The sequence below is a fragment of the Balaenoptera musculus genome, chromosome 17, assembly GCF_009873245.2.
Source record: "Balaenoptera musculus isolate JJ_BM4_2016_0621 chromosome 17, mBalMus1.pri.v3, whole genome shotgun sequence".
In the NCBI taxonomy this organism is placed as follows: Eukaryota; Metazoa; Chordata; class Mammalia; order Artiodactyla; family Balaenopteridae; genus Balaenoptera; species Balaenoptera musculus.
This window is the reverse complement of record NC_045801.1, coordinates 33,273,247-33,300,612: the sequence shown is the minus strand read 5'-3', so window position 1 is coordinate 33,300,612 and position 27,366 is coordinate 33,273,247. Positions and strand designations below refer to the sequence as shown.

Below are 27,366 nucleotides of genomic sequence, written 5' to 3'. Positions count from 1 at the left end.
TTCTGATGATGCCCATTCTAACTGGTGTGAGGTGATACCTCATTGTAGTTTTGATTTGCATTTCTCTAATAATTAGTGATGTTGAGCAGCTTTTCATGTGCTTCTTGGCCACCTGTATGTCTTCTTTGGAGAAATGTCCATTTAGGTCTTCTGCCCATTTTTTGATTGGGTTGTTTGTTTATTTAATATGAGCTGCATGAGCTGTTTATATATTTGGAGATTAATCTTTGTCCGTTGATTGGTTTGCAAATATTTTCTCCCATTCTGAGGGTTGTCTTTTCGTCTTGTTTGTAGTTTCCTTTGCTGTGCAAAGCTTTTAAGTTTCATTAGGCCCCATTTGTTTATTTTTGTTTTTATTTCTATTCCTCTAGGAGGTGGATCAAAAAAAATCTTGCTGTGACTTATGTGAAAGAGTGTTCTTCCTATGTTTTCCTCTAAGAGTTTTATAGTGTCCGGTCTTACATTTTCGTCTCTAATCCATTTTGAGTTTATTTTTGTGTATGGTGTTAGGGAGTGTTCTAATTTCATTCTTTTACATGTAGCTGTCCAGTTTTCCCAGCACCACTTATTGTGGAGACTGTCTTTTCTCCATTGTATATCCTTGCCTCCTTCGTCATAGATTAGTTTTGACCATAGGTGCATGGGTTTATCTCTGGGCTTTCTATCCTGTTCCATTGTTCTATATTTCTGTTTTTGTGCCAGTACCATATTGTCTTGATTACCGTAGCTTTGTAGTATAGTCTGAAGTCAGGGAGACTGATTCCTCCAGCTCTGTTTTTTCCCCTCAAGACTGCTTTGGCTATTCAGGGTCTTCTGTGTCTCCATACAAATTTTAAGATTTTTTGTTCTAGTTCTGTAAAAAATGCCACTGGTAATTTGATAGGGATTACATTGAATCTGTAGATTGCTTTGGGTAGTATAGACATTTTCACAATATTGATTCTTCCAATCCAACAACATGGTATATCTCTCCATCTGTTTGTATCATCTTTAATTTCTTTCATCAGTGTCTTATAGTTTTCTGAGTACAGGTCTTTTACCTCCTTAGGTAGGTTTATTCCTAGGTACTTTATTCTTTTTGTAGCAATGGTGCATGAGATTATTTCCTTAATTTCTCTTTCTGATCTTTCGTTGTTAGTGTATAGGAATGCAAGAATTTCTGTGCATTAATTTTGTATCCTGCAACTTTACCAAATTCTTTGATTAGCTCTAGTAGTTTTCTGGTGGCATCTTTAGGATTCTCTATGTATAGTATCATGTCATCTGCAAACAGTGACAGTTTAACTTATTCTTTTCCAATTTATATTCCTTTTATTTCTTTTTCTTCTCTGATTGCTGTGGCTAGAACTTCCAAAACTATGTTGAATAATAGTGGTGAGAGTGGACATCCTCATCTTGTTCCTGATCTTAGAGGAAATGCTTTCAGTTTTTCACCATTGAGAATGATGTTTGCTGTGGGTTTGTTGTATACGGCCTTTATTATGTTGAGGTAGGTTCCCTCTATGCCCACTTTCTGGAGAGTTTTTATCATAAATGGGTGTTGAATTTTGTCAAAAGCTTTTTCTGAATCTATTGAGATGATCATTTGGTTTTTATTCTTCAATTTGTTAATATGGTGTTTCACATTGATTGATTTACGTATATTGAAGAATCCTTGCATCCCTGGGATAAGTCCCACTTGATCATGGTGTATGATCCTTTTAATGTGTTGTTGGATTCTGTTTGCTAGTATTTTGTTGGGGATTTTTGTAAATTGGTCTGTAATTTACAATGGACACTGCAGAAATACAAAGCATCTTAAGAGACTACTACAAGCAACTCTTTGCCAATAAAATGGACAACCTGGAAGAAATGGACAAATTCTTAGAAAGGTATAACCTTCCAAGACTGAACCAGGAAGAAATAGAAAATATGAATAAACCAATCACAATTAATGAAATTGAAATTGTGATTAAAAATCTTCCAACAAACAAAAGTCCAGGACCAGATGGTTTCACAGGTGCATTGTATCAAACATTTAGAGAAGAGCTAACACCCATCCTTCTCAAACTCTTCCAAACAATTGCAGAGGAAGGAACACTCCCAAACTCATTCTATGAGACCACCATCACCCTGATACCAAAACCAGAGCACCAGATTTCTGTGGTAATGTTTCAGGAACTGCTGAAGAACGTCAGAGAGCATGGGTGACTATCTGGGATCTTCCACTTTGTTTCAACCGAATTTTGCTCTTAATCACTTTTATATTAGGGAGTTCTGTTAGGAAAGAGACTCCACTGCATAAAGAAGTGTGAAAATGGGGACTTGATATTTTAGTTCATCAACTAATTTATTCAATTAATTTTTGTGTTCCAGGCACTTCTATGTGTGCCAGAGGCAACAGCAGTTAAAGAAACAAACAAAAAACAGGCAAATTTCCTGAGGTCAAAGAAGTAGTAAGACGCCAGATCATGTAGGGCTTTGTAAGTCATTGCAAGAACTTTGACTTCATTCTAAGTGAGATGAGAAGCCAGATGACTTCATCTGATTTACCTTTTGAAGAGTACTCTTGATGCTGTGTTGAAAACAGATTTGAGAGGGGCAAAGATGAATTCAGGGAGACCAGTTATGTGGCTAATCCAATACCTAATGAGAGATGATGGTTGTTTGTACCAACTTGGTAGTAGTGGAAGTGAAGAGAGGTAGTCAGATTTTGGATATATTTTGGAAGTACAGGCAGCAGAATTTTCTGATGGTTTAGAGATGGGTGTGACAGTAGGAGAGGAGTAAGTTAAGGATTACTGCAAAGATTTTTGCCTAAGCAAATTGAAGCAAAGAGTCGCCATTAATTAACATAAGGAAACTGTGGCAGACACAGATTTTTGGGAGAGTGCAGGGAGGATCAGCCGTTCAGTTTTGTACATATTGTTCGATTTTCCTATTAGATATCTAGTGGAGGTGGTAAGTAACCTAGCAGATATACTAATCTGGAGCTCACTGGCATGGTTAGGTTTGGATACATACATTTGTAAGTCATCAATATATGTATGATATTTAAAGCCAGGCAGCTGGAAGAGACTACTAGGGGAGTATGTTTCTAGGAAAAAGAAGAGATTAACCCGGGGAATACTCCCACAATTAGAAGAGGATGAGAAAAAGCCAGCCAAAGAAATTGAGACTAACTGGCCAGTGAAGTAGGGGGAAAACCAGGAGGAAAGTGATATCCCAGAATCCAACTAAAGAAAGGATTTCAAGGGGAGATCAGCTCGGTGCTTTGTGACCACTTAGAGGGGTGGGATAGAGAGGGTGGGAGGGAGATGCAAGAGGGAGGGGATATGGGGATATATGTATACATATAGCTGATTCACTTTGTTATACAGCAGGAACTAACACACCATTGTAAAGCAATTATACTCCAATAAAGATTAAAAAAAATAAAAGAAGTATTGATTGTGTCAGTTGTTGCTTAGGAGTCAAATTCGATGAGGGTTGATTGATCATTAACCACTAGATTTAGCAATGCAGGAACAGATTGCTGGTGTTGGTGACCTTGACAGGAGCACCGTTAGTGTAGTGGTGGAGCTGGAAGTCTGAAGTGGGCTCAAGAAAAGAAGGAAAGGAAGGAATCGGAAATAGTAGAGACAGCTCTTTTGGGGAGTTTTGCTGTAGAGAGGAACAAGAACAATAAAGGAATTGGTGGCTAGAGAGTGGGATTTTTAAAAGATAGGAGATAAGACAGCATGTCTGTGTTCTCATAGCAGTGATAGCAAGGGAAAATTTGTTGATGCTGGAGAGAGAGAACACAGTCGTTTGAACCTTATCCTTAAGTAATGAAAGATGATAGGATTTAGTGCATTAGTAGGTGGGGTGACTTGCTAAAGGGACAGAAGCAGTGTGTTTATAATAATAGGAAGGAAGGCAGAAAATATGAAAACGGATGCATGTTGGTTGATAAATATGGTTGGTTCTAAACCGTATTTAGTGTGGAATGTCTCGTCTAATTTTTTTCTTTTTTTCTGGAAATGGAAAAGGTAGCAGGACCATTATCTGAGAATCAGGATCAGGGGAGGAGGTTAAAGTTCTATGGATAGAAAAAATGTGAAATTCTTTTCCAGGAGAATGGAGATGATAATGAATTAAGGAAATGTAGTACAATTACCTGGAAGCAATAAGAGCTGACCTGGAATTAGTGTTTATAAGTTTTCATGGCGACTAGTTAGCGTGGTTTTGTGTTTTTCTCTAGATATGTGTATTTCTTACACATGGATTCACAGCTCCCAAGGTATGTGTCCCGAGAGAGAGACTCAGGAATAAACCATGCTGTCCTTTTAAACCTAGCCTCAGAAGACAGAAGTGTTACTTCTACCACATTATGTTGGTCCTAAATCCTCCTAGGTTCAAGGGGAGGGAATATAGACATTGTCCTCTCAGTAGAGGGATGTCATTGTCACATTTTAAGAAGAACATGTGGAATGGGGTGTGTAATGGTGTAGCCACCTTTGGAAAATACAATCCACTCAAGTGTTTATCCCAATTCCTGGCACAGAGTAAGTACTCAATAAGTGTCATTATTATTATTAAATAAAACCTGAAATGAGGCCTCAATTCTGGATAAGTACCTTAGGGTGGCAGTGATACCATAGCAGGTTATCATGTATAGTTATTCAATCAGTCCTTTATTCACTAATCACACTGTATTAGAAGGGAAAGGATCTTTGCAAAATGGTTCGCTTTGTAAAATGATTGGCATAATCCAGTTCACGGCCTGGATTTTGATTCTTGTCTTCTGATTCATAATTCTCTTTGAGTAGCTCCCAGGATTAAGTATAGTATTTCATCAGATCTACACATTTCCCCCACAGTTTTATCATCTCTGAAATTAGGACAGAATTGGCAGCATTTTATTTTTTTCCCTTGGTAATACATAAAGCAATCAATGTTGTCTTACATCTGATGAAATTAGTTATGTGAATTGATAATAAAGACCAACAATTCCCAAACATTTTTTACAATATGAAACATAATTCATACTCAGGCCTTAATGCTTTCCTACTGATGGGCAATTTCTAATTTCTTTTGGTAGTTTTACTCCTTTCCTTTCCCTCTCACTTAAGACATTAACTGGGATTTACATTAATATAGATGCAAAGTTGAAATTATTCTAATTTAAAATTTACTCTTTTAAAAATTGGTTTGTAAACTATGTCACTTTATCAGTAGTAACATTACTTGTGACACACTTTACAACTGTGTTACAACATAGTGGTTGAGAACTACTGATCCATATCATGAAACAATATCCAATTACAGGTCTAGGAAAAGGTTACTTGTTAATCTACTACCTGCCATTTCCCAAACATATTATATATATTCATATCGGCAGCAGTAGTTTGATATATTCTCTTTTCTCTGCCAGGATTGTCCAGTTGTTTTCCTCTAAGAAAGTAAAATCTGCCAATAAGTAAAATCTTACTGCATCTCTCAAGGTACAGTTTAAATATCACCTCTATAGTGAAGCATTTCTTAAGTTTTAAAAAATTTCTCCCCTTTCTGAATAATCAACATTTTTCATGAAATGCCATAGTTTTTTCATACTAAGAAGCAAATTTTTTTCACATTATAACATTTTGAAAACATAAATTCTTTTTGACATCAAATGCTTGGCATCGTTTAATGGTAGCATTTTTTCCTTTCTAGTGATATATAAAATAATTGTGCATATTTTAATTGATAGCAACTTAGCTGTAATGAAATAGGATAGCATGGATATATATTAAGATATGTTACACTAAGCTGTGCTGTCGTATGTTTTACCTGTCTGTCTACCTTTCTTGAATGTAAGTTTCTTGAGGTCCTATTTGCACCCACAGATCCTAAAACAGTTTCACACTGTGTAATCATTAAGATGAATTCTGATGTGTGTAATCTATACAGCCATTTAATCAGTCACTTGTTATTAAAGAAGAATACATTGGTAATACCAAAGGAGCAAGATGTTTAAAAAATAAGCTAATTATGGAGAATAATTTACCTTCCTATTTCAAATATTATATTTTAGCTAGCCTTGGTTTTGTTTTGGAACTTGAGAGTTGGTTGAAGCGTACCTGGCCCTTTAGATCTACTGACTTTTATGGTTTGGTCCCTGTCTTTAAAATCTGCTGCTTTCAGAGCTGGCAATGCATTAGGAGCACATTACCACAAACTTAGTGGCTTAAAACAACACATGTTTACCACCTTACAATTTCTGTTGATCAGGAGTCTCAGCATGGCTTCACTGAGTATTCTGCTTAGGATCTCAAGCTACAATCAGGTTGTTGCCTGGGCTGTGTTTCTGGAGGCTTGATGGGGGAAGAATCTAATTTCAGGTTCAATCAGATTGTTGGCAGAATTCATATCTTTGTGATTGGATGCAACTTGAACTTCCTAGATGGTGCCCATCGTTCCTAAAGACTGCCTGCTGTTCCTTGCCACATGGGCTGCTTACTTCATCAAGCAAGCAAAGGAGGCTTAGAGCAAGTTGACTAGCTAGGGTGGATATTTTAACAATATCATGAGAGTGACATTCCATCACTATGCCATTCCACCACCTTGATTAGGAGCAAGTCACAGATCCTTTACAAAGGCGTGAACACTATGAGGTGGGGATTATGCGCACCATTTTAGACTCAGTTCTGCACGCTCACCCCAATAGTTGTCTCTGAAGCAACTCCATGGAACATAGTTTGAAAACCATTGCCTTTGATAATATTCCCAATATACAACTTTTTTTTCTTTTTTTAACTTGGGCTATTAGTCTCCCTTAATACTGAATATTTCCCTTGAAGGTCTTAAGCCTTATGATCAGTTTTAATGGCTTTCTTAGGAAAAATGACCCTCCAGGAAGGTTTCAGCAATATGTATCAAAATATAGTTCCTGGAACACTTGTCCTACGGGAAAGGTTAGTGTTCCAAATAAGTTTGTGGAAACTGTAGGTTACATAATTCTTGTAAAGAAGCATATTGTCATTACTATAGGAAAAATTCTGCACTCAAGAAATCTATTTAATTACATTTAATCCAGAGTTTTCTAAGCTTATTTGACTAGAGGACCTTTATATCACTCAAGCCTATTAACATTTTGCAGAAGTAGTGTTTCCTGTTGGAAAATGCCAACTCAAATAGCCTGACAAGCTGAGGAAGAAAGTAAAATACCAAGAAGAAAAATGAGAGGAATAATAAAAGGGCCATAGATAAATTTTCCCTATCTATTTAGAATGAAAGTTATGATTATGTTACTTTAATAATGATGAAGATGGTCATGATACCATCAACATTGGTATGACTCTATAATTTGCCAAACACTTTCATGACCATTATCTTACTTAAGCCTCTCAACAATCTGTGAAATATCACGATTAATCTCTTTTTATACAAATGAGTAAATGAGGCCTAATGTATTACGTGATTTGCCCAAGTCAAAGTTAGTAAGGAGTGGAGCCAATACTTTAACATAGGTTTTGTGGCTTCAGCTATAAAACTCTTTCTGTTGCAACATGCTGTGACTTTATAAACATGATTAAGTTAAAAATAAAGATGTTGAAGAATACGTTTGTATAGTATGTGATTTAATTGAAAACATTTATTAACCTAAACAAATGAAAAACTGTGACATAAAACAGTTTATAAACTCTTGCATTTATTTAATGACTGTAGGGAAAATGTTATAAATAGAATATCTGAACTTTTTATCCTCTGTGCATCAAACACAACATGACACAGACACACGTACTATTGGGTTAGTTTATATTTTGCAGTAGAGATAAGTGAAGGAGAAAATCTTAGCCTAAGATGTGAATCTTTTGATTATTTTTAATCAAAAATAATTTAAATGTGTTTAAATGTGTTTAATTCAAACTAATAGAATCACTGAATATCAGAGTTCAGTAGGATTTAGTGCTCTTTTAATGTAACTTTATTACACTCATTCTTCTCTATACCATGCTAACAAGTGGTACTCCAGCTTTTCTTTGAACACTTCCAGTGATGGGATTATCAATACCTATGAAAGCAGCAACACATTATTTTTAACTTTTAATTTCAAAATAATTATAAATTTGCAGGAAATTGCAAAGATAGTACATAGAGATCCCATGTGCCCTTTACCTAGTTTCCCCCAATGGTTACATCTTGTTTAACTATAGAACAATATCAAAACCAGGAAATTGACATTGGAACAATGTGTTTGTATAGGTTTGTGACATCACATATATGGATTCATGTAAGTACCACTGTTACAAAGATACAGAGCTACTCTACCATCACAGAGATCTTCCTTATGCTGTCACTTTATATTTAGTAATACCTTCCTCCCTCCCCACCGTATCCCTAACCTCTGCTAACCACTAATTTATTCTCCATTTCTATAATTTTATCATTTATACTATATAAATGAAATCATATAGTATGGTATGTGATATTTTGTTATTTTCTTTTTCATTCAGCATGTTACCCTTGAGGTGCATCTATGTTGTATGTAGCAATAGTTTTTTCCTTTTTATTAGTATTATTCCATGGTATGGATATAACACAGTTTGTTTAGCCATTTGCCTATTAAAGGACATTTTGTTTGTTTCCACTTTTTGGCTGTTACAAATAAAAATACTCATTTTCGTGAAATTTCTCGTCACATAAAGCATTTTGCCTTTTGCCTTAAGTATGATCTTAACTAGGTTTTTGGTTTGCCTTTTGCCTTAAGTATGATCTTAACTAGGTTTTTGGTTGATGTCCTTTATTTATTTGAGCAAGTTCTCCTCATTCCTTGCTTTCTGTGAGTTTTTTTTTTTTTTAAGCATGAATTTTTTCTGCATCAATGAATAGGATCATGATATTTTTTCTTTTGTAACTTGTGAATGTGATAGCTTACATTGATTTTTAATATTCAACCAGCCTTGCATTCTAGCAATAAACACCATTTGGGCAGAGTGTATAATTCTTTTTATATATTGCTGAATTATATTTGCTAATATTCTGTTAAGGATTTATGTGTCTGTATTTATGAGGGAATTGGTCTGCATTTTTCTTGTTTGCCATTTTCTTTTTTGTTTTCTGTTTGTTCCGTTTTTTATTTTTGCTTTCTGTTTCCTGTCTTTCTATAAGTTATTTGAGCTTTTTTTTAAAAATTGCATTTTGATTCATCTGTAGTGTTTTTGAGTGTATTTCTTTGCAAAGATTTTTTTCTAGTGGTTGCTCTAGGTACTATGTTACATATGTATAACTTATCACATCCTGCTGGTGTTGATATTTTACTAGTTAGACATGTAGAAACCTTACATACTTTAAGTTCTTGTATCTTTCCCTGTTTATAAGGTAATTATCTTAAATATTTCTTCTATGTATGTTGAAAGGCATATCAGACAATGTATACTTTTTGCTTCAAACTTCAACATAATTTAGAAAACTGAAGAGGAGGAGGAAAGCCTGTTGTATTTACCCATATTTTTACTTACCATGTTCTTTATTCCTTCTTGATATTTTCAGGTTCCTTCTTTTTTTTGTTTCAATTCAGGGTTGACATTTCTTTTGTTTCAGCAGTTGAAAAATATTGTGCCATTTCTTTCTGGCCTCCAAGGTTTCTGATGAGAAATTTTATCACTGTCATTGGAATTGTCTTTCCCCTTTAGATCAGTTGTTGTTTCTTTCTTGCCTCTTTCAAAACAGTTTGTCTTTAGTTTTTAGGTTGATTGTGATGTGTCTTGGCACAGATTTCTTTGTGTATATCTTGTTTGGGGGCTTATGTAGTTTCTTGAATCAGTAGGTTTACATGTTTTGCAAATCTGGGAAATTTTCAGTCATTATTTCTTCAAATACTTTTTCTGACCCCATCTTTCTCCTCTCCTGGAACTACAATGACATGAATCTTTTATTATCTTAATTATATATTATAATCCCCGAAGTCCCTGAGGCTCTGTTTATTTTATTATTTAGTCTATTTTCTCTCTGTTTTTCAGATTGGGTAATTTCTGTTCTATTTTCAAGTACATTGTTGTTCCTCTGTCCTTTCCATTCTGCTCTTGAACCCATCCATTTGCTTTTTAAATTTCAATCATTTTTCAAAAAGTTCTAAAATTTCCATTTTGTTCTTTTTATCTTCTATTTCTTGTTCTAGAACTGGAAAGTTCAGCAGTACATTTTTGACTGCTACTAAAGGAAAAACATCTTATTATCTTAGTTCTGCCCTTTGAAGCTATATAAAATAAGAATACTAAGTGATAAGTATTATTATCTAAATATTAGCAGTCCTGATAGTTCAGGACTATTTTCTATATATTTTCTATATTTATTCTATATGTTCTGATTACCTTATTTAATTCTTACAGTAACACTAATATTTACTCATGTAAGAAATGTTTACTGAGGGCCTACCATATGTGACTTTTTTTGTTTGTTTGATATTTTCGCTTTAGCTTCAAATAGTCAAACAGCTGATTTCTTATTTATTCACAGAGGGAAAAACTACATTTCCGCAATTTTGGTGGTTTGTAGGCATACGGGGAGAAGAGAGATTGCAAGCTGAAGTCTCGCATCTTCACATAAACCAGCCAAAAAATTTTATTTATAGTCTCCATATTATATTTAATCCAATTCAGAGATTTATCAATACTTTGTTGTGGAACAGTGGTGTATTTCGAAAGAGTTACAGGTTTTCTGAGATACAGATACGCTCAGGGTTTTGGGTAGCTGTAAAATCTTAATTGTCATTTGTGCAGTGAAAAGGATTGGGAAGCACTTCTCTAGTTAACAGGTTGAAGAATGATTTTTTCCCCTACAAATTGAACTTTGCGTATGTTAATAGCACAGCTTCATCGTCCTTCACAAACAAACTTCTGTGAATATAATAAAAACTATTGAATTGTACACTTTAAATGGGTGAGTTTTATGGTATGGGAATTATATCTCAATAAAGTTATTAAGGTCAAAAAAAAAAAAGAATTGTCTCCTGTTCTCAAACAGTGAGATCATAATCACCTGGTGGGCTTGTTAAACCAAATTTCTAGGCCTCACCTAGAAATTCTGATTAAGTCTAGGTGGTACCCAAGAATCTGCATTTCTAACAAATTCCCAGGTGCTGTTGATTATGCTAGTTTAGGGATTTTGTGAACCATTCATCTACACAAAATTTTCCTACTTCCTCATCTTCCTTTGACTCTTCAGTTCCTTCAGTCTGATTTTAATTTCATCATTCTACCCAGAGTGCTTTTTCTAACATCCTTCCTGATATTAATGTTGCCAAATCAAATGCATAATTTTCCGTTCCTTATCTTAGGTGATGTGTAGAAATCATTCTGTAGTTGATTTCCCCTCCTGTTTAAGAAACTCTCTTTCTCTTTGGTCTGGAGACCTCCATCTTTCTCCTTCCTTTCTTCTTTTCTGTCTCTGCCTGCTCTCAGTCTCTCTCTCTCATCTCAAACTCTGTTAGAATTCAATCTGGATCCTCTTCATATCTTACTTTACTCTGTTCCTCAGTGATCTAGTTACTCATGGCTGTATGCTAATAATGGCCAATTTTTGTCTTCAGCTCAGACCTTCCTTCTAAGCTGTATTATAATTTAACCAATTGATTTCCTGAATAAATTACAGGTATTTGGAATAATACATCCAAAATCAATCACCATGTTTAATAAATTCTAAGATGCATATTTTTATTTTAATATCTATGAATCTCACAGATTCCATGAAATAAAGTAACTCTTTTCTCTCCCTTACCTAATAAATAGTGCTTCTTCCTCTCATAAATGGTCTTTAATTCTGTTCAGTTGTTAATGCCAGAAACCTGGGAGTTATCCTTGATGTTTGTCCTTCTTAACACTCTTATTTCTACCTCCAAAACATCTCTCAGTTCCCTTTCTTACCATGTCTATTACCATTACCTATGTTCAAGCCATAATCACCTGTTGCATGAGTTATTGCAACTGTCTTTTTTTTTTTTAAATAGATTTATTTATTTATTTATTTTTGGCTGCATTGGGTCTTTGTTGCTGTGCGCGGGCTTTCTCTAGTTGCGGCGAGCGGGAGCTACTCTTCATTGCGGTGCGCGGGCTTCTCATTGCGGTGGCTTCTCTTGTCGCGGAGCACGGGCTCTAGGTGCGCGGGCTCAGTAGTTGTGGCACATGGGCTTAGTTGCCTCGTGACATGTGGAATCTTCCCGGACCAGGGCTCGAACCCATGTCCCCTTCATTCGCAGGCGGATTCTTAACCACTGCACCACTAGGGAAGTCCCGCAACTGTCTTTTAACTCATGGTGTCTTCCAACCCAACCTCTCTTTAGTATTTAGATTCATCTTTTAAAAATGTAAATCAGTTCATGTATCTTGCTTAAAATCCTTCAGTGAATGAAATTCATAATGTTTAATATGGTATAAGAAGCCCTCTCTAAACTGGTCTGTGTTGCCTCCCCAGTCTCATTTAGCACCATATTCTCCCTCAATCTTTTTGGTTCAGACACATTGGTGTTCCATCAGTCTTTTTACAGTACCATCTTGTTACTTCTTCCTGGAATGCTCTTTCCTATGCTTTTCATCTGCCTTTATCTTTACCTGTCCTTTAAGTCACATATTTCAGTTCTCATCTTAAACATCACTTTTTTTAGAGGTGTTTACTGACCGCCAAATCTAAATTAGATGTTATTATACTCTTTTAGTGTTTTGTACTCTCCTATATGACACTGGTGATTTGTATATTGCATTTATCTCCATTCTGCTGCATGTCTCGTTGTTTTACCCCTTATGCTAGACTTAGCACAATGCATAGCAAATGGAAGGTGTTTACTAAATATTTTTAAATAAATGAAAGTATGAATAGAGCTTAAAAAGACATGTGCACATATAGATGAAAAAATTCTTTTTCAAAGGTAAGGCAAATAAGGAGCACATAAGTTTGGGAAATGGATATTCATTCTTAGTTGCCAATTACATAAACTGTCTGAAAAAATTATTTTTAAAGAAAATTTATTTTTTAGGAGAATGCAATTTCTGAAAAAAAACTTGAAAAATTGTTTCAGAGTAATATTAAGTAATTCATGATATTTAAGGAAAGTTTATTTCTACTAATAGAAATTGAGTGAACCTGTTTTGTCATTTTCATATAATCTTTTGTGTAACCAATTCTTTTTTTTTAATCACTCAAAATTTTTAGGTGGTTTCAGCATTATAAGGAATATCATACTACCTTCCAGAAACAACATTTAAGTACTTCACTTTTCATTGTAGTGGTTATTAGCAAACCACTGTTTAATTTTTAAAATGTTCCTTAATCTTCGGAGAAAAAACTCATGTCTATAGACCAGCATGAAAAAAATAGCACAAGTAACAGACCTAGCTGAAAGTCTTTTTCTTTTTCAGAATATATAATTTTTTTCATTTCTATTCCTGTTTATTATTAGCCTTTTCTCTTCTTGCAGCACTTTTGTCCTGTAGGGTCTGTCTAGAGTACATAAACTATATATTCTGTATTCTATAAATTTTAGTCATTTGAAATCTTAGCTTTCTCTTGGTATATATAGTGAGTGCTACAGACAAAGTTCTTAGAACCGGAGAGGATCACACAGTTTAAAATGTTTATTATGTCTTTGTCTGTCCTTTCTTTCGCCGTCTCCTTTACTTCCCTCTTTTGTCTGTCTGACTCTCACAGGAGACATGGATTACAACTGGTTGGACCATACGTCTTGGCATAGCAGTGAGGCATCCCCAATGTCTTTGGTGAGACATGTGGAGCCTTACTATTTAATTTCCGTTATCATTTCACTTTTCCTTTTTGATTTACACCTTTGCATGTTTTCTTTTTTGTATTTTTTTTTTTTTTTTTTATTCCTCACCTGTAGGGGACAGTCAAAAGGGAAAAAGAAAAACTAGTGAGCAGGCAGTTTTGTCGGACTCTAACACCAGGTCTGAGAGACAAAAGAAAATGATGTACTTTGGTGGCCACTCTTTGGAAGAGGATTTGGAATGGTCTGAGCCTCAGATTAAGGACTCTGGGGTAGATACCTGTAGTAGCACAACCCTTAACGAGGAGCATAGCCATAGTGATAAGGTACTGAGATTGTGGAGCCTGTCTTTTAACCTGCTCATTTGGTCTTCGTTTGCTCTCTGTCACTCATTCAAACAGAACATAATAAAAGGACAGGGCATTTCAGGGATCAATGTAGCATTTCTTAAGGTGCAGAAAAGAAAAACAAAACCAAAACAAACTAACCAACCAAAATACTTCTTGCTTGCTTTGCTGTTTTTGTTTTTTGATGGCATACCAAAAAATAAGTAATTGAAAATAAAAATTAGGAACAAAGGAATGTTTTGTTTATGGTCGTATGAAAGAACTTTGTAATGTTATTATACACCACAAATATAAAGAATTTTTTTGGATTGGCTTATTTGATTGCTTGCATATATTTTCCTTGGGATGAAAATTAAATTATTAACAGTTTGAATCCCGGGCAAAAGGGAGATGATTGGGTCTGTTTGCACAGAAAAAGTTGTTTTTCTTTTTTCCCTTTCACTGTCATTTTTCTCTTTTGTTTTATTGTCATAGCATTTTAGTGTAGTATTAATTAGTATTAGAACCATTGCCATCTGCTTTGGTATTTATTATTTTGCTTTTAGTATAGTGAGACTTTTGAAATCTTTTTTACCATATAGATGTGATTTACTGGAACTTGCCTTTTGCCTGCTAAATTTTGCATGAAGATGTGCATGTTACTTTCAGATAACTGTGAAACTGTGATTACACAAATCATTTACTTTGTTATTTGATATATGATTCATAATGGAATGGTATCATGATTTATAAAAGGCTTGGTTCTGCCCTGAGATAAACTACTAATATTTTCAACGTTGTTAACAATGGATACCATTGAATTATCAAATAAAATTAATTTGCTAAATAGATCAGAGACCTGAAAGAATCAAGGAACCTCCAAAAAGTGAGAAATATAATCTATTATCACCTTTGAATTAGGCCTGTTTCTCCCATGCACGTTCATTTGGAAAGTTACTGGAGCTTGTGTATTTTTAGTAATTTTAATCTAGAAACCTACTTCAAGAAAGCCCTCATCAGAGGTTCAAATTCATGTTTTAATATAGTGTGACCTTTTAACTTTTACTGTAATAAAGTCTTTCAAAGTCTTCCAAAAGTGTTTGAAGATTAAATTCTCATTTTAAAATGAGTTCGAGTGCATAGAATTGCAGTCTCTTTTCTGCTTGTGAATTTTTAATCTTCAGTGTGTAGATAATTAGAGTTTGCATGTATTTTCAAGGTTTCTCAGATTTTGTAGAACTATAGAACTTCAGTATTTTGTCAGAGCACTGTTAGAATCTGCAGTAACTGGATTTTGAAAAAACTTGAGATTATTAAAATGAGGTTATAAACATAATCTAGTAAACCCTTTTGATCAATGTTTTGAATAAAAACTGGTTTGTGTAATCATAACACTTTGGAAGTTGGAAGTTTAGAAAGATTGCACACTAAGGGGTCATTTATCATAAAATAACATTAATTTTGTGTTTATTGATGCAATATGTCAGCACCCTGTGACGTGGCAGCCATCTAAAGATGGAGATCGTTTAATTGGTCGCATTTTATTAAATAAGCGTTTAAAAGATGGAAGTGTACCTCGAGATTCAGGAGCAATGCTTGGCTTGAAGGTATGTGATGAAATATATGAGATGTTACTCTATACTCCTTTACAGATTTATCAGAAAAGCAAAAGATATAATAACTATACCAATTTAGTGGGGTTTTTTTCTATTTTCAAGAATTCCTAAATATTTGCACTCATTACCCAAAACCTTTTCATTTTCCAAGTATTATTTAAGAAGTTGCCATTATTCTACAATAATATTTATATAATTTTGGAAAATAGAACTTGAGTTACATACTTGAGTTCTTCAAACTTATTTTACCTATTGTTTGTCCTTTAAGTCTATATACGTGTTTATATTCTTTTAAAATGATAGCTTCATTCAATTATTAAATGTACAAACTTGGGAAATATATGTATTACATATTACATAGGAATATAATTTTTGTATTAGAGTAGCAAAATGTGTGTGCGTGTGTGTGTGTGTGTGTGTGTGAGAGAGAGAGAGAGAGAGAATACTGTTTGAAGTCTGGAAACTCAAAAATACTTATGTTAGGAGATTTAATATAAATATTGATTTATATTTTACTGTAAAATACCAGATAATTATTTGGTAATACACCAAAGAAAGCTCTGTTTATTTTTTGTGCATCTATAAGGCGAATTAAAAGCTGAAATGCGAAGAGAGTAAATGTTTTAGAGTTAAGCCATTGCTACAGAAGTAGTTGTGTGGATTCCAGTAAGTGAAAGATATTTGAAAACTTTGGTTGTAAATACAATTGAGCATCACCTATTGGCTGGTTGCCATGCAGTTGGCACTCATCTGAGCACTTTATATCTATCATTTTATTAACACTCAAAACAGATAAGAAATAAGCTTAGAGAGGTGTCGTAACTTGCCCATGGTCTTAAAGATGGTGATGAAGGTGAGAATTAAATCCAGATCTGCCCAGTATACTGTTAGAGCAGTGTAGTATAGAGGTTGAAAAGTCTTGGCTTGATTTCTAGTTATAGCATTTACTAGCTACATAACGTTAGGTAACTAAACCTCTCAGCCTCAGACTCCTCATCTGTGCAATGGAGATAATAATACTTACTGAATTATTATCTAATAAGACTAAATAAAGCAGTATACAAACATTTAGTACAGTGCCTGGCACTCTGAGATTTCAATAATAATATAATCAGTATAATTATTATTATTAAAGTTTATCAAGCCAAGAAACTTTAAAAATATTAACACAGGGATTTCAGCCCATAATATCTATATATATAATTTTCAGAACCAAACATAAGAATAATGACTTAATATTAACTGAACTGCAACTGAGTGTAATTCACTGCAACTGGGGACTAAATACACGGAGTAAGATAAATCAATGATTTTTGAATTCTGTGTTGTTCAGTCAATTTAGAAGAGGAAAAAAACTATTCTAGTCAATGAAGTTGGTTACTATTATTTGCTTAACTTGCTATAAAGTTGATTTATTGATTGAATGGTAGTTAATGAGAATCAGAGCATTAATTTTTAAGAGGCCAGTCTTATAGCTACACATATGACTTCACAGCATTATTGCCAACCTTTGTTTTTTCTTTTTCTGAAAGACATGTATTAATAGAAAGGTAAAAACAGAAAAATTGGGATGCAGATGATCTAAGGTTTACATTAATTCTGATGAGATTAAGTATATTTTGTAACTTTCTCAGGAAAAATGAATCATCATGATCATCATGCACATTATCAATATGCCCAAATATTACCAACTAATAAAATTTTTAGAAGATATGATAATTATAGTAAAAGTAACAAAATATATATTATGACATTTGACATCTATAACTAGAAATGTTAATATAATTATGTAGTACTGTAATTAGTTTTTAGAAATGACAAAAGAATTCTGTAATAAAGGCAAAAATTATAAATCGTTAAGTTGTTTCTAAGGTATGAAACATTTTCAACAAATAATTGATTAAATTGTTAAACATTTGGAATATGTAGAGTCCACACTTGGGGCATGTACTCAGTTCCTATTAGTGACACTATATTATTTAAAAATTATTTTTAGCATATTAAACTATAGTTTCAAAACCTGCAAATTGTCTAGTTATTTTTTACTTGAATCTTCAGCTGTGTTCATTTGAACAATATGCTTGTTTTAACATTTTCTTCTTTTAAACAGGTTGTAGGAGGAAAGATGACTGAATCAGGTCGGCTCTGTGCATTTATTACCAAAGTTAAAAAAGGAAGTTTAGCTGATACTGTAGGACATCTTAGACCAGGTAAGTTTCAATCTTTGATTATTTACATTTAAACTGTTAAACTTGAGTAGTTATGAAAAAGTTATCCTCATTTAGAAGTGACTTCACCGGTAATAAAAAGTTCATTTAACTTATATTAATCTGTATTCATTAATGGGAAGTTGTAACTACTAGTTCTTGAGTCACATTAGATAAAAATATTTTTATATTTACTGATCTTATTTTTTTGCTGATGGATATTCCTAGTCTGTATCTAGGATTAGATTAACCTAATTTGTTTCCCATAAGCCTTCCTATTTCTTTTGAAGAACTTCCAATATAATTTAGGAAACAAACTTCATGGATAAATACATATTTCCTGAAATGTGTCACTCCTTATCTCTTTGATAATGGATACTATTGAAGAGATCCTTGAGTGCCTTGGAGAGGATTCAGTGAGATGCTTAGTATTAAGCTTTTTACAAAAGAGTTTAGACAAGGTGCTCAGCTGCATGTATATTGAGAATCCTAGAATACAGAGTTATAAAATTTTCAAAGAGGCAACTTATCTTAATAGTTTCTAGAATTGGAATTTGTATTGAGAAATCACAGAGACAAGAGTGATGTCACGAAGTTGGAGACATAGGTTGTTTCCAGCTTTCTTCCCCTTGCAAGGAAAACAACTAACAACTATTCAGGGACAAGACACCATTGAGAAAATTCTAGAAATCACAGATACAACTTTTATGTAATCTTTTCCTCTGACCCTTCCTTGTCCTTTTGTGTGAAATACACTAATCATCCTGGTCATCAAATTTTATGCCACTGGAGCTGTTCTCAGTATGTTTCTTATTCCATAAAGGTGATTTTGTTCTACAAAATTAATCGCAGTTTGAGACTGCTTTTGTTTCAAGTGCATTTTATGGGATTAGTTTTTCTTTCTAAGATTATCATTACTGACACACACTGTAGGTGATGAAGTATTAGAATGGAATGGAAGACTATTGCAAGGAGCCACATTTGAAGAAGTATATAACATCATCCTGGAATCCAAACCTGAACCACAAGTGGAGCTTGTTGTTTCAAGACCTATTGGGTGAGTTGGTTTGAATACTTTATACATGTATAAAGTTGACTACTATTAAATAATTTGTAATGTGCAATCCAATAATGTCTGATTGCTTTATAAAACTAAATTATTTTGAGGACAATGCTTTTTCCTCCTTTACAAAAAATACCTCACCAAAAATCATGACATCTTTTTATCTGATCATGCTAGAATATACAGTTAATTACAAAAGAAGGGATATTTAGGTGTATTATTTTTATTATCTTAGTAGCTCAGGAAATGGAAAAAAGGATTAGTGGAAGGGGACTATAGTAACAATTACTTTCAAAAGAAGTTTCATAAGCTATGGTTCTCTACATTGTAAATATGAGAATCAACTATATTCTATGAATTTTATATATTTTTTCCAAAATGGAGATTTCATATAAAAAGGAGAGGGCTTAAGGGCATTCTCTTCCTAGATGGTGGCAACCGTTTAAGGAAAAAAACATCTTTAAGGTAACATAAAAAATAAGCAAATGTCAATTACTCATTGACTTTTTAAGTTGGCGATAAATATAATTCGGTGTACTATGTTCCAATCTGTCACATGAAATTACATCTATTTTATATTTTGTCTTTTCATAATTTTGTAATGTGGTAAAACTGTACTGTATCAGCTTAAGGTATTAATCAAATATATTTCTTGGTGTTAAAGGATGCTGTAATCATATTTTTGTTTAATGTCTTAAATATTTTTGATGCAGCTTTCTGAATGAGCTTAACCATTAATATATACCCCTCCTGGCAAATCTCAAACAAAAATGTACATACTTTTGGTGTAAATGCAGTTACAAGGTAATTATGTTAAGTCCAATAAGAAACATATTTGCATTTTTCTCAGTAGAATTATTATGTTTAAAAAATTTCAATGACGATCTGAATATTTTAACTTTTGTTTTGGTGATATTTTATTTGAATTTCAATGTTCTGACTTGAACAACAGCAGGTAAAAGAGTAGAATATAATTAAAATATATCTATAAAACCCTGTTGAATATAGAAATTTTTTAGAATGGATAATTGTGTAGTGAAGCACATAGGAAATAAAGTATATATTTTTACAAATCTGCTCTAAATGCATATGAGTTTTAATTCCTTTTAAGTAATAGGGTTAGCGCAGAACACTTTTATTAGCAAAAAGTACTACGACATTTTTTTCCTTATTTATATAGCGCTGCTATGATACACAATTTTGTCCATTTTACATTGTCCTGTTATAATATAGTTTGATAATGATCAAAATAGCAGTTGCTACTATTTGTTGAAACAATTTCTTGTTTTTTTTCTTTTTCTGTCATTTCAGAGATATACCTAGAATACCTGATAGCACACACGCACAACTGGAGTCCAGTAAGTTTCATTTATTTTAGAAGAAAATGTTATTAATAAAGTCGTTCATCATCAGGGGTCAAATGAAGTCTTTAATCTATTAATACAAAGTAAGAAATATCATAGTGTTGTTATCAAGTATGCAGTCATATAAAGATGGAAAATTTAGTATTATTTCATGTTATTGTGGAAAAAAGTACAAAAGTCTATAATATTTTAAGATGGTTTTTTTAAACCACACTGTCTTAACTACTGTGTATTTTTAGATAGCCTTATTAAGGTATACTACTATAAACTGAATGTATTTAACGTGCACAATTAGGTAAGCTTTGATACACATGTGAATCCATTATCATAATAAAAAATAATGAACATATCATCACTCCCCAAAATTTCACCCCCTCCCCAAATTTCACCTAATTTTAAAATTTACTGCTTTGTAAACTAATCCTCAGTAAATGAAGGGAATGCTTGGGACAATCTAGTGAATAATTACATATATTCTAATTTATATTTTGAGAAAATGGGGTAATAGTTCTGATTTAACAGAGTAGTAATGGAACAATAGACATATAAGTTAAAATAACATTAAGTATATAGACACTTTTTATTACTTGTGTTTGAGTACTATTTCAGATACTAAGCAAATGAATTTTTTCCAATGAATTAAGTTTGTTGATTGAGAGTAAGGCATGTTGTGAAAGAAGAGAGAAGGAGGGTTGCAGTTTGAAATACATTGATCAGGATAGACATTGAGAAGGAAGGATTGGAGCAAGATTTGAAAGAGTAGCGATCTGAGGGAAAAGCTCTCCAGGAATAGGGACCAGAGGTTCAATGTCTCTAAGGCAGGAAAGCCTATGGTGCATTTAAGAAAAAGCAAAAAGGCTGTTGTGGCTGCAAGAGTGAGCAAGGGGAAGAATGGCAGGAAGGAGGACAGGGAAGTAATGGCAAGCCAAACTGCATAGGTTTTATAAGGCACTGTAAAGACTTTGGCTTTTACTTTAAGGGAAATCAAGAGCTACATAGGATGTTTTTGAGGAGAAGCTTATGTTTTAAAATCAGGCTACTATGTTGAAAATAGATTAAATGGAGCGAAAGCAGAGAGACCAGCGAGAAGACTATTTCAGTATTTGGTGAGATTATGGTAATTTAGACCATGGTGGGTGCAGTGAAGGTGGTGAGAAGTGGTTGGATTCTCTATACACACAACAATTGAGAATGTACTGTTAAAATAGATGTTATTTTTTTTTACATTTATATTACAATTATGAGTATAAATTAAAAAAAAATCTTTACCAGAGAGGTGAAATCCTTTTGGAATGGCATAGCTCTAAACTTTAAAATATGATTGTATGACCTATTTGATTTAGTACTTTTGGCTAGTTGCTAAATCATTTTATCCAAAATAATATCGTGATCACATAAAACTATAAGTACTAACATAATGATAATAATTATTATATATAATAATATCATCATCATAAGTGCCTGGAACTGTGCTAGATGTTGTACCTACACTATCCCACTTAGTTTTCACAGCAATCTATGAAGTAGGTAAAATTTTCATTCACTTACATTATATCACTCAGATATTGTGTGAGCAGTGTGGAATCCTTTATCTTATTATAGCTATTTGAAAAGCCTCTAGGCTACAATTCCAAAATTGTTCCTGTAAGGACAGGGGTCCCTTCTCAAATTAATTTATGCTTTAAAAGTTGAAGAATAGCTTTCTCCAAGGCCCAATTCTTAACCTTCTGTTTTTAGTTCCTCAGTAAATTTTTCTCTTAATATGGTTTTAATTGCCATATGACTCCTAAGTTTACATTATCAAAATGATCTATCATTGTCCCTTCATCCCTGGATGTTTAAAGAATATGTTCTAAGTGTCTTCCTGTTACTTGAAGCTTAGCATATAGAAAACTTGGCTTATTTCTTAGTATAAAGGCAGCATTCTTTCCAGTTCTAAATACTATTTAAGGTTTCACCATTACTTCTGATCCCAAGGCTTGCAGTTTCCCCTTTCATTTTACACTATACTCTTGCTAGAAGCGAATTTTATCCATTTGGGCCTCCAATTAGGGACACACTTTGCAGTTTAATTTCTAACACTAATTATCTACTCAACATTTGGTCCCATCCACATATCCTGTTACCTGCTTTACATTTCCCCTCGGATGTCTCTGAGGTGTCACAGGGTCACTGTGACAGGTTCCAAATTAACTTCTCCGGCCATTCCCTGACACACAGGACTTCTCCAGTGTTCTACAGCCCAGGGAATGTCAGCACTGTCCTGTGCAGAGAACAAGACAGAAACATAGGGGACTTTCTTGTCTCCATATCTGGTTACAGGACTTGAAATCTTCATGTTTTCCCCCCTTTATCGTTTATCTCTCATATCTAATTAGTTTCTGAGTCCTCATTTTCTAATTTTGTAATATTGCCTCAATTCTTTCTTTCCATTCCATTTTCTAGTCATTCCTGTTATTATTTTATTGAATTCCACTTGTTCTTAACTGTTTTCCATCTCACTCAATTCAGTCTACACTTTAAAAAGATGGTAAAGACATCTTCCTCAAATGCAGTTTTTATTACCTTACTCATAAAAGTTTAGCATGGATATTTTATTAGTGCCAAAATTTGTAGCCCAGAATTCCAGGCATTTAATTCTGTCAGTATCTCATTCGCCCCATTTTTATTCACTTCCAATTTGTTCCTTCCCCTCCATACAAATAAATTCATACATATAACTTCTGGGTATTGAAGTTCTGCTTCTTCTGCTCTTCTGTATCTTTTTTTCATAGCCCCTCACTTCCTTTTTGCCCATCTAATTTATTATATTCTTCCAGATATGGTTAAAAATCACTTCCTGAAAACTTTTCACAGTTAGCATTCTAGTATTTACGGTTTTAACATTACAAGTTTAGACCATCTTTGAGTTGCTTTATTGATTTAGGTTTTGGTTTTTCCTCCCTAAGTTTCTATTTTAAATTTTTCCTGGTGTGTTATTGTAAGATATGAGTTTAGTACCCACAACAGATGAAGTAACTAAGTTCTGAGGTCTGTCTCTACTATAATTGGCACAGAAGATGGTTTACCCTTGGTCTTGAGAGAATCCCTAAGCTGCACCTATGCTTTAAAAAACCCCTCTAAGTATATCTGGAACATTGTGGCTAAGAAAATGATGTATATAATGGCATTTTGTGGGCATTAAAAATAAAAGATATATGGTAAAGATTATTAAATACTAATGAAGAGCCATTGTTATTATTCTTTATGTATAATTACCATTTCAGGTTCTAGCTCATTTGAATCTCAAAAAATGGATCGTCCTTCTATTTCCGTTACATCTCCCATGAGTCCTGGCATGTTGAGGGATGTTCCACAGTTCTTATCTGGACAACTTTCAGTATGTAATCACTAGATTAATTTCTCTTTTTGGAATATCAAGTAGTGTTTTTACTATATGATGGTATTTGTTTTGTAAACCAAGTTCTATTTAGAATATAATTGTGCTTTTAACCATCAACTTTCTCATTCTTAGTAATTTTAATTAATGTAAATTTAATTATAATTATCTATCAGAGTGCTTTCTTTATTAGAGTTAGATTTTCTGGAATTTAATGAGAATTAGAATTTGTGATGCTATCTAAAACCTTTTTCACCTTAGTAATATTTTTCCAAAATTCAAGGTCATGATTTTTGCTCAACTAAGTAAATGGGCACATATATAATAGATTACTGAGTGTATCAGGTAGATTTCATATTAAGTGATCCCTAATTTGAACATTTTGTAATAAAAGTTAAAAATTCAGTTAACCATCATATACCCATATTAGAAGAGCTTTGCAAATTCAGGCTCTCACATTTTATTAATTTCTAAAATTTAAAATATTAAAATTTATCCACCTATATTTTAGAAACAAACAGGTTAATATTGACACTAATTCTGATGAGTTACTAAACTTAAAATTTTATGACTATTAAAAACTATTTAGAGTCTCAAAATTCAGACGTTGAATTTTGGATAATTGTTAATGTTATAGTTAAAAACTAAACTATTCTTGGGCTGATATTTTAAGAGTAATTTCTAGCTTTTTGTTAAATCAGGTACAAAATTTCTCCTTTTATTTTCTGGAGGAAGGAGAAGTGTTTGATTTTTCTGAAGAATTTTCATTAATTAAATGGAGATACAGGAAGTATAAGCTGAATTAACTTAGTAAAAGTCATTAGATGTGTCTGTTCTGGGACTACTTTGATCACAAAAGTGGTAATAACAGAAAAGCTATGTAAGAAAGATGAGATACTATTAGGAGATTGTAAATGTCTTACTAAAATGAATTTCTTCTCTTTATTACTTTCTTTTCCTTTCTCTTTCATAAACAGAGTGAACTTTTTCATTTGAGGACAGTGGTGTTTTTTCCATTTTCCACAATAAGTAGCATCTTTTTACTTATTCTCTTACATATATTGACAGCGCAGATGTTGTCATTTATGGTTACGAATATATGTGTATTTTCTTCCACCATTTTAGAAAGTGATATAAATCTTAGCTTTTTTTATTTTTAATTGTGGCTCCCTTTAAATATTCCACCTATAAATAATGCTCTGGGTGGCTGATGATGCCAGTATATAAATAAATCTGTGTGTGTGTGTGTGTGTGTGTGTGTGTGTGTGTAGTTGGCTTCAGTTGGTGGATGAGGGAGCAGAAGTTAGACTTCCATAATAAGTAGGTACCACTTTGTTGCTTCTTTTGAAATCCCAAGGCTGTATTAGAAATTGGACTAGGAGGGGAGATTGAGGAGGATAGTGCAGGCATTTAGACAGATTTCAAATTCAACTACTTTTCATCATGGTTCAAAGTGAATATGGTAGAAAGGTAAGACTGTTAAATATTTGGGGGAAATATAAACTTAAAAGTATGGGTATTTGTATTTATAAGTGATGTTGGTTTAAAATCCATATAACTGTAATTTAAAATGAGTACCATTTTATCATTTTTTTATGACTCAGAAGGAGTATGTTCCAGCAAGAAAATGTTTATAAATATAATACATATTTGTTTTGGTAAATCTAGAAAGCACAGATAAATAAATAAAAAATAAAAATCACCTGTAATCTTGCCACTAAAACATAATCATTCACATGCATATAAAGTTTTAAACAAAACTGTAATAAATCTGTGTATACTATTTTGAAACTTGCTTTTTCACTAGTAATATATTGTGTACTTTTCCTTTAAACATTTTTCTTTAAAAATTCCTCCTAAAATGATTTTAATAGCTATTTAATACTCCATTTTAACTTAATTTGCTATTATAGGATATCTTGCTTGTTTCTAATTTATAGTATTTTAAATAATGATGCCATGGAAATCCTTGAATATAAATCTTGCATATATTGTTAGGACAAAATTCCTTTGTCAGGATAACTTTTCCAGATGTAAAATTACAATATGAAAGAAAAAAAAGTTTTAAGATTCTTGAAATCTTTTACCAAAATTTTTCTCCAAAATATTTTTACCAAATTAAGCTACAATTATCAATTCAAGAAATGTATTTTAAGATCTTTCCCCAGGTCAGTCATAATCCTAGTAGCTGAGAATACAACAGTGAACAGATAGCCATGGATTTTACCTTCATGAAACTTAATTTTATGTTCATTCTTTGTATGCAGCAAGACATAAGCAAGATACCCTTTTGGATATAGTATTTTCCTTTATATTTAACCCCATTTCTGCCAACTGGAGACAATTTTGGTTTGCTCTAATGATGTAGAGGTTGGGAAAATATTTGTCCACAAATATCATCCTTCGAGAAAACTTCTAGGAAGTCACAAGGCAACATTATGATTCCTATATCCTTCTATTCTACCTTTGGGTATTTTTGCTTTTGGTGAGATTTTACCTGGGCCCTTAGCTCACTTACAAAATCATGACGTTACTAATGCCTGATAACAAAGATCATTTGTATATTATGTGAGCGGACCTTCCTAATATATTTATGTCAGTTCACAGACTGATATTTTCTCAAATATATAATATACGTATAATGCGAATTGTTATTTATTTTCATGCACAAGGCTCTTGATGACTTAAAAAAAATTATTCCATTTATTTCTTTTCCATGCTTGAATTGTGCTGCTACTTGTTATTATTCCAGGGCATAACTATGAAAGTGCCATTAATGTAGTTGGTGAGAAAATTAGTATGAGCTCAGGTTTATGACACCTGGACTGTATATTAGCCTTTCAGTGTCAGCACTCCCTTATTTTGATTCTTTTTAAAATTTGTGTTCTAACATAATTTAGCAGTTTTCTTCTTTGGAGGATTACTTTTGTAATTCTCTCAATATTTTAAAATTAATTTACAGCCTTTGACTAATTTTTTGATAGAGTGCTAAAATAAGATATAGCCTTTAACTCTTTTCAAAGTGAGGAATGGCTCAGAATTCTTTCTTTCTATAGGAACACATTAATTCTTATTGACAAACATATTTTATTTTACTTCAGGGTCTGTGGCTGACTTATGGTTGCAATGTTTCCCTAAGTTACTTTGTTTTAATATTTTTCTGACTCCACTTTTAGTGATGAGCTTGTAAATATTGTACATATCCATTTTATATTCCCATTTAAAGGGAATAAGTCACTGAAGTATAGGCAAGTGTCCTTTATATCTACTTAGAAACTCGATAGTCTTTTTAAAACTTTCTGTAAATGAAAGGTTTTTCTTTGAACTTTTATCTTTTATATGTCATTGTTACAACCTTGTTATTTTAGAAGCGTTGCATAAAAGGAATGCCCTGAAGTTAGTAGTGTGGTATAAAGTAGGAAGGACATTAAAAATACAAAATAAATTGTGGTGTACAAATTCAAATTCTTCATTTGTGTGAGGCTGAATTGTTATAGATATTATCAGATATTTCATGCTTAAAATAAATGAATTAATATTAATTACAAATTGAAGTGAGATACATAATACTTCACCATTTCTTTATGAAATATCTAGAATCTGAAGAGATAGAAAGCAGCTTAGTAGTTGCCAGAAATTGGGGCAATGGGGAAATGGGGAGTGACTGATTACTTAATAGGTACAGGATATTCTT

The 27,366-nt window shown here is 32.9% G+C and overlaps 1 protein-coding gene across 11 annotated transcripts in view; it reads left to right on the top strand.

The window, feature by feature from the left end:
- The window catches only part of RIMS2 (regulating synaptic membrane exocytosis 2), a 589,248-nt gene that overhangs the window by 300,217 nt on the left and 261,665 nt on the right, over nucleotides 1-27,366 (top strand). For 8 of the 11 annotated variants that reach the window (XM_036830456.1, XM_036830455.1, XM_036830447.1 and 5 more), the window contains 6 exons: nucleotides 13,645-13,712; nucleotides 15,531-15,650; nucleotides 17,770-17,869; nucleotides 18,800-18,923; nucleotides 20,241-20,287; nucleotides 23,560-23,672. In XM_036830456.1, the coding sequence (XP_036686351.1) occupies nucleotides 13,645-13,712; nucleotides 15,531-15,650; nucleotides 17,770-17,869; nucleotides 18,800-18,923; nucleotides 20,241-20,287; nucleotides 23,560-23,672 (572 nt within the window). Of the gene's footprint in view, nucleotides 1-13,644; nucleotides 13,713-13,834; nucleotides 14,044-15,530; nucleotides 15,651-17,769; nucleotides 17,870-18,799; nucleotides 18,924-20,240; nucleotides 20,288-23,559; nucleotides 23,673-27,366 lie in introns of all 11 variants that reach the window. The other 3 variants (XM_036830453.1, XM_036830454.1, XM_036830452.1) reach the window with 1 other exon arrangement.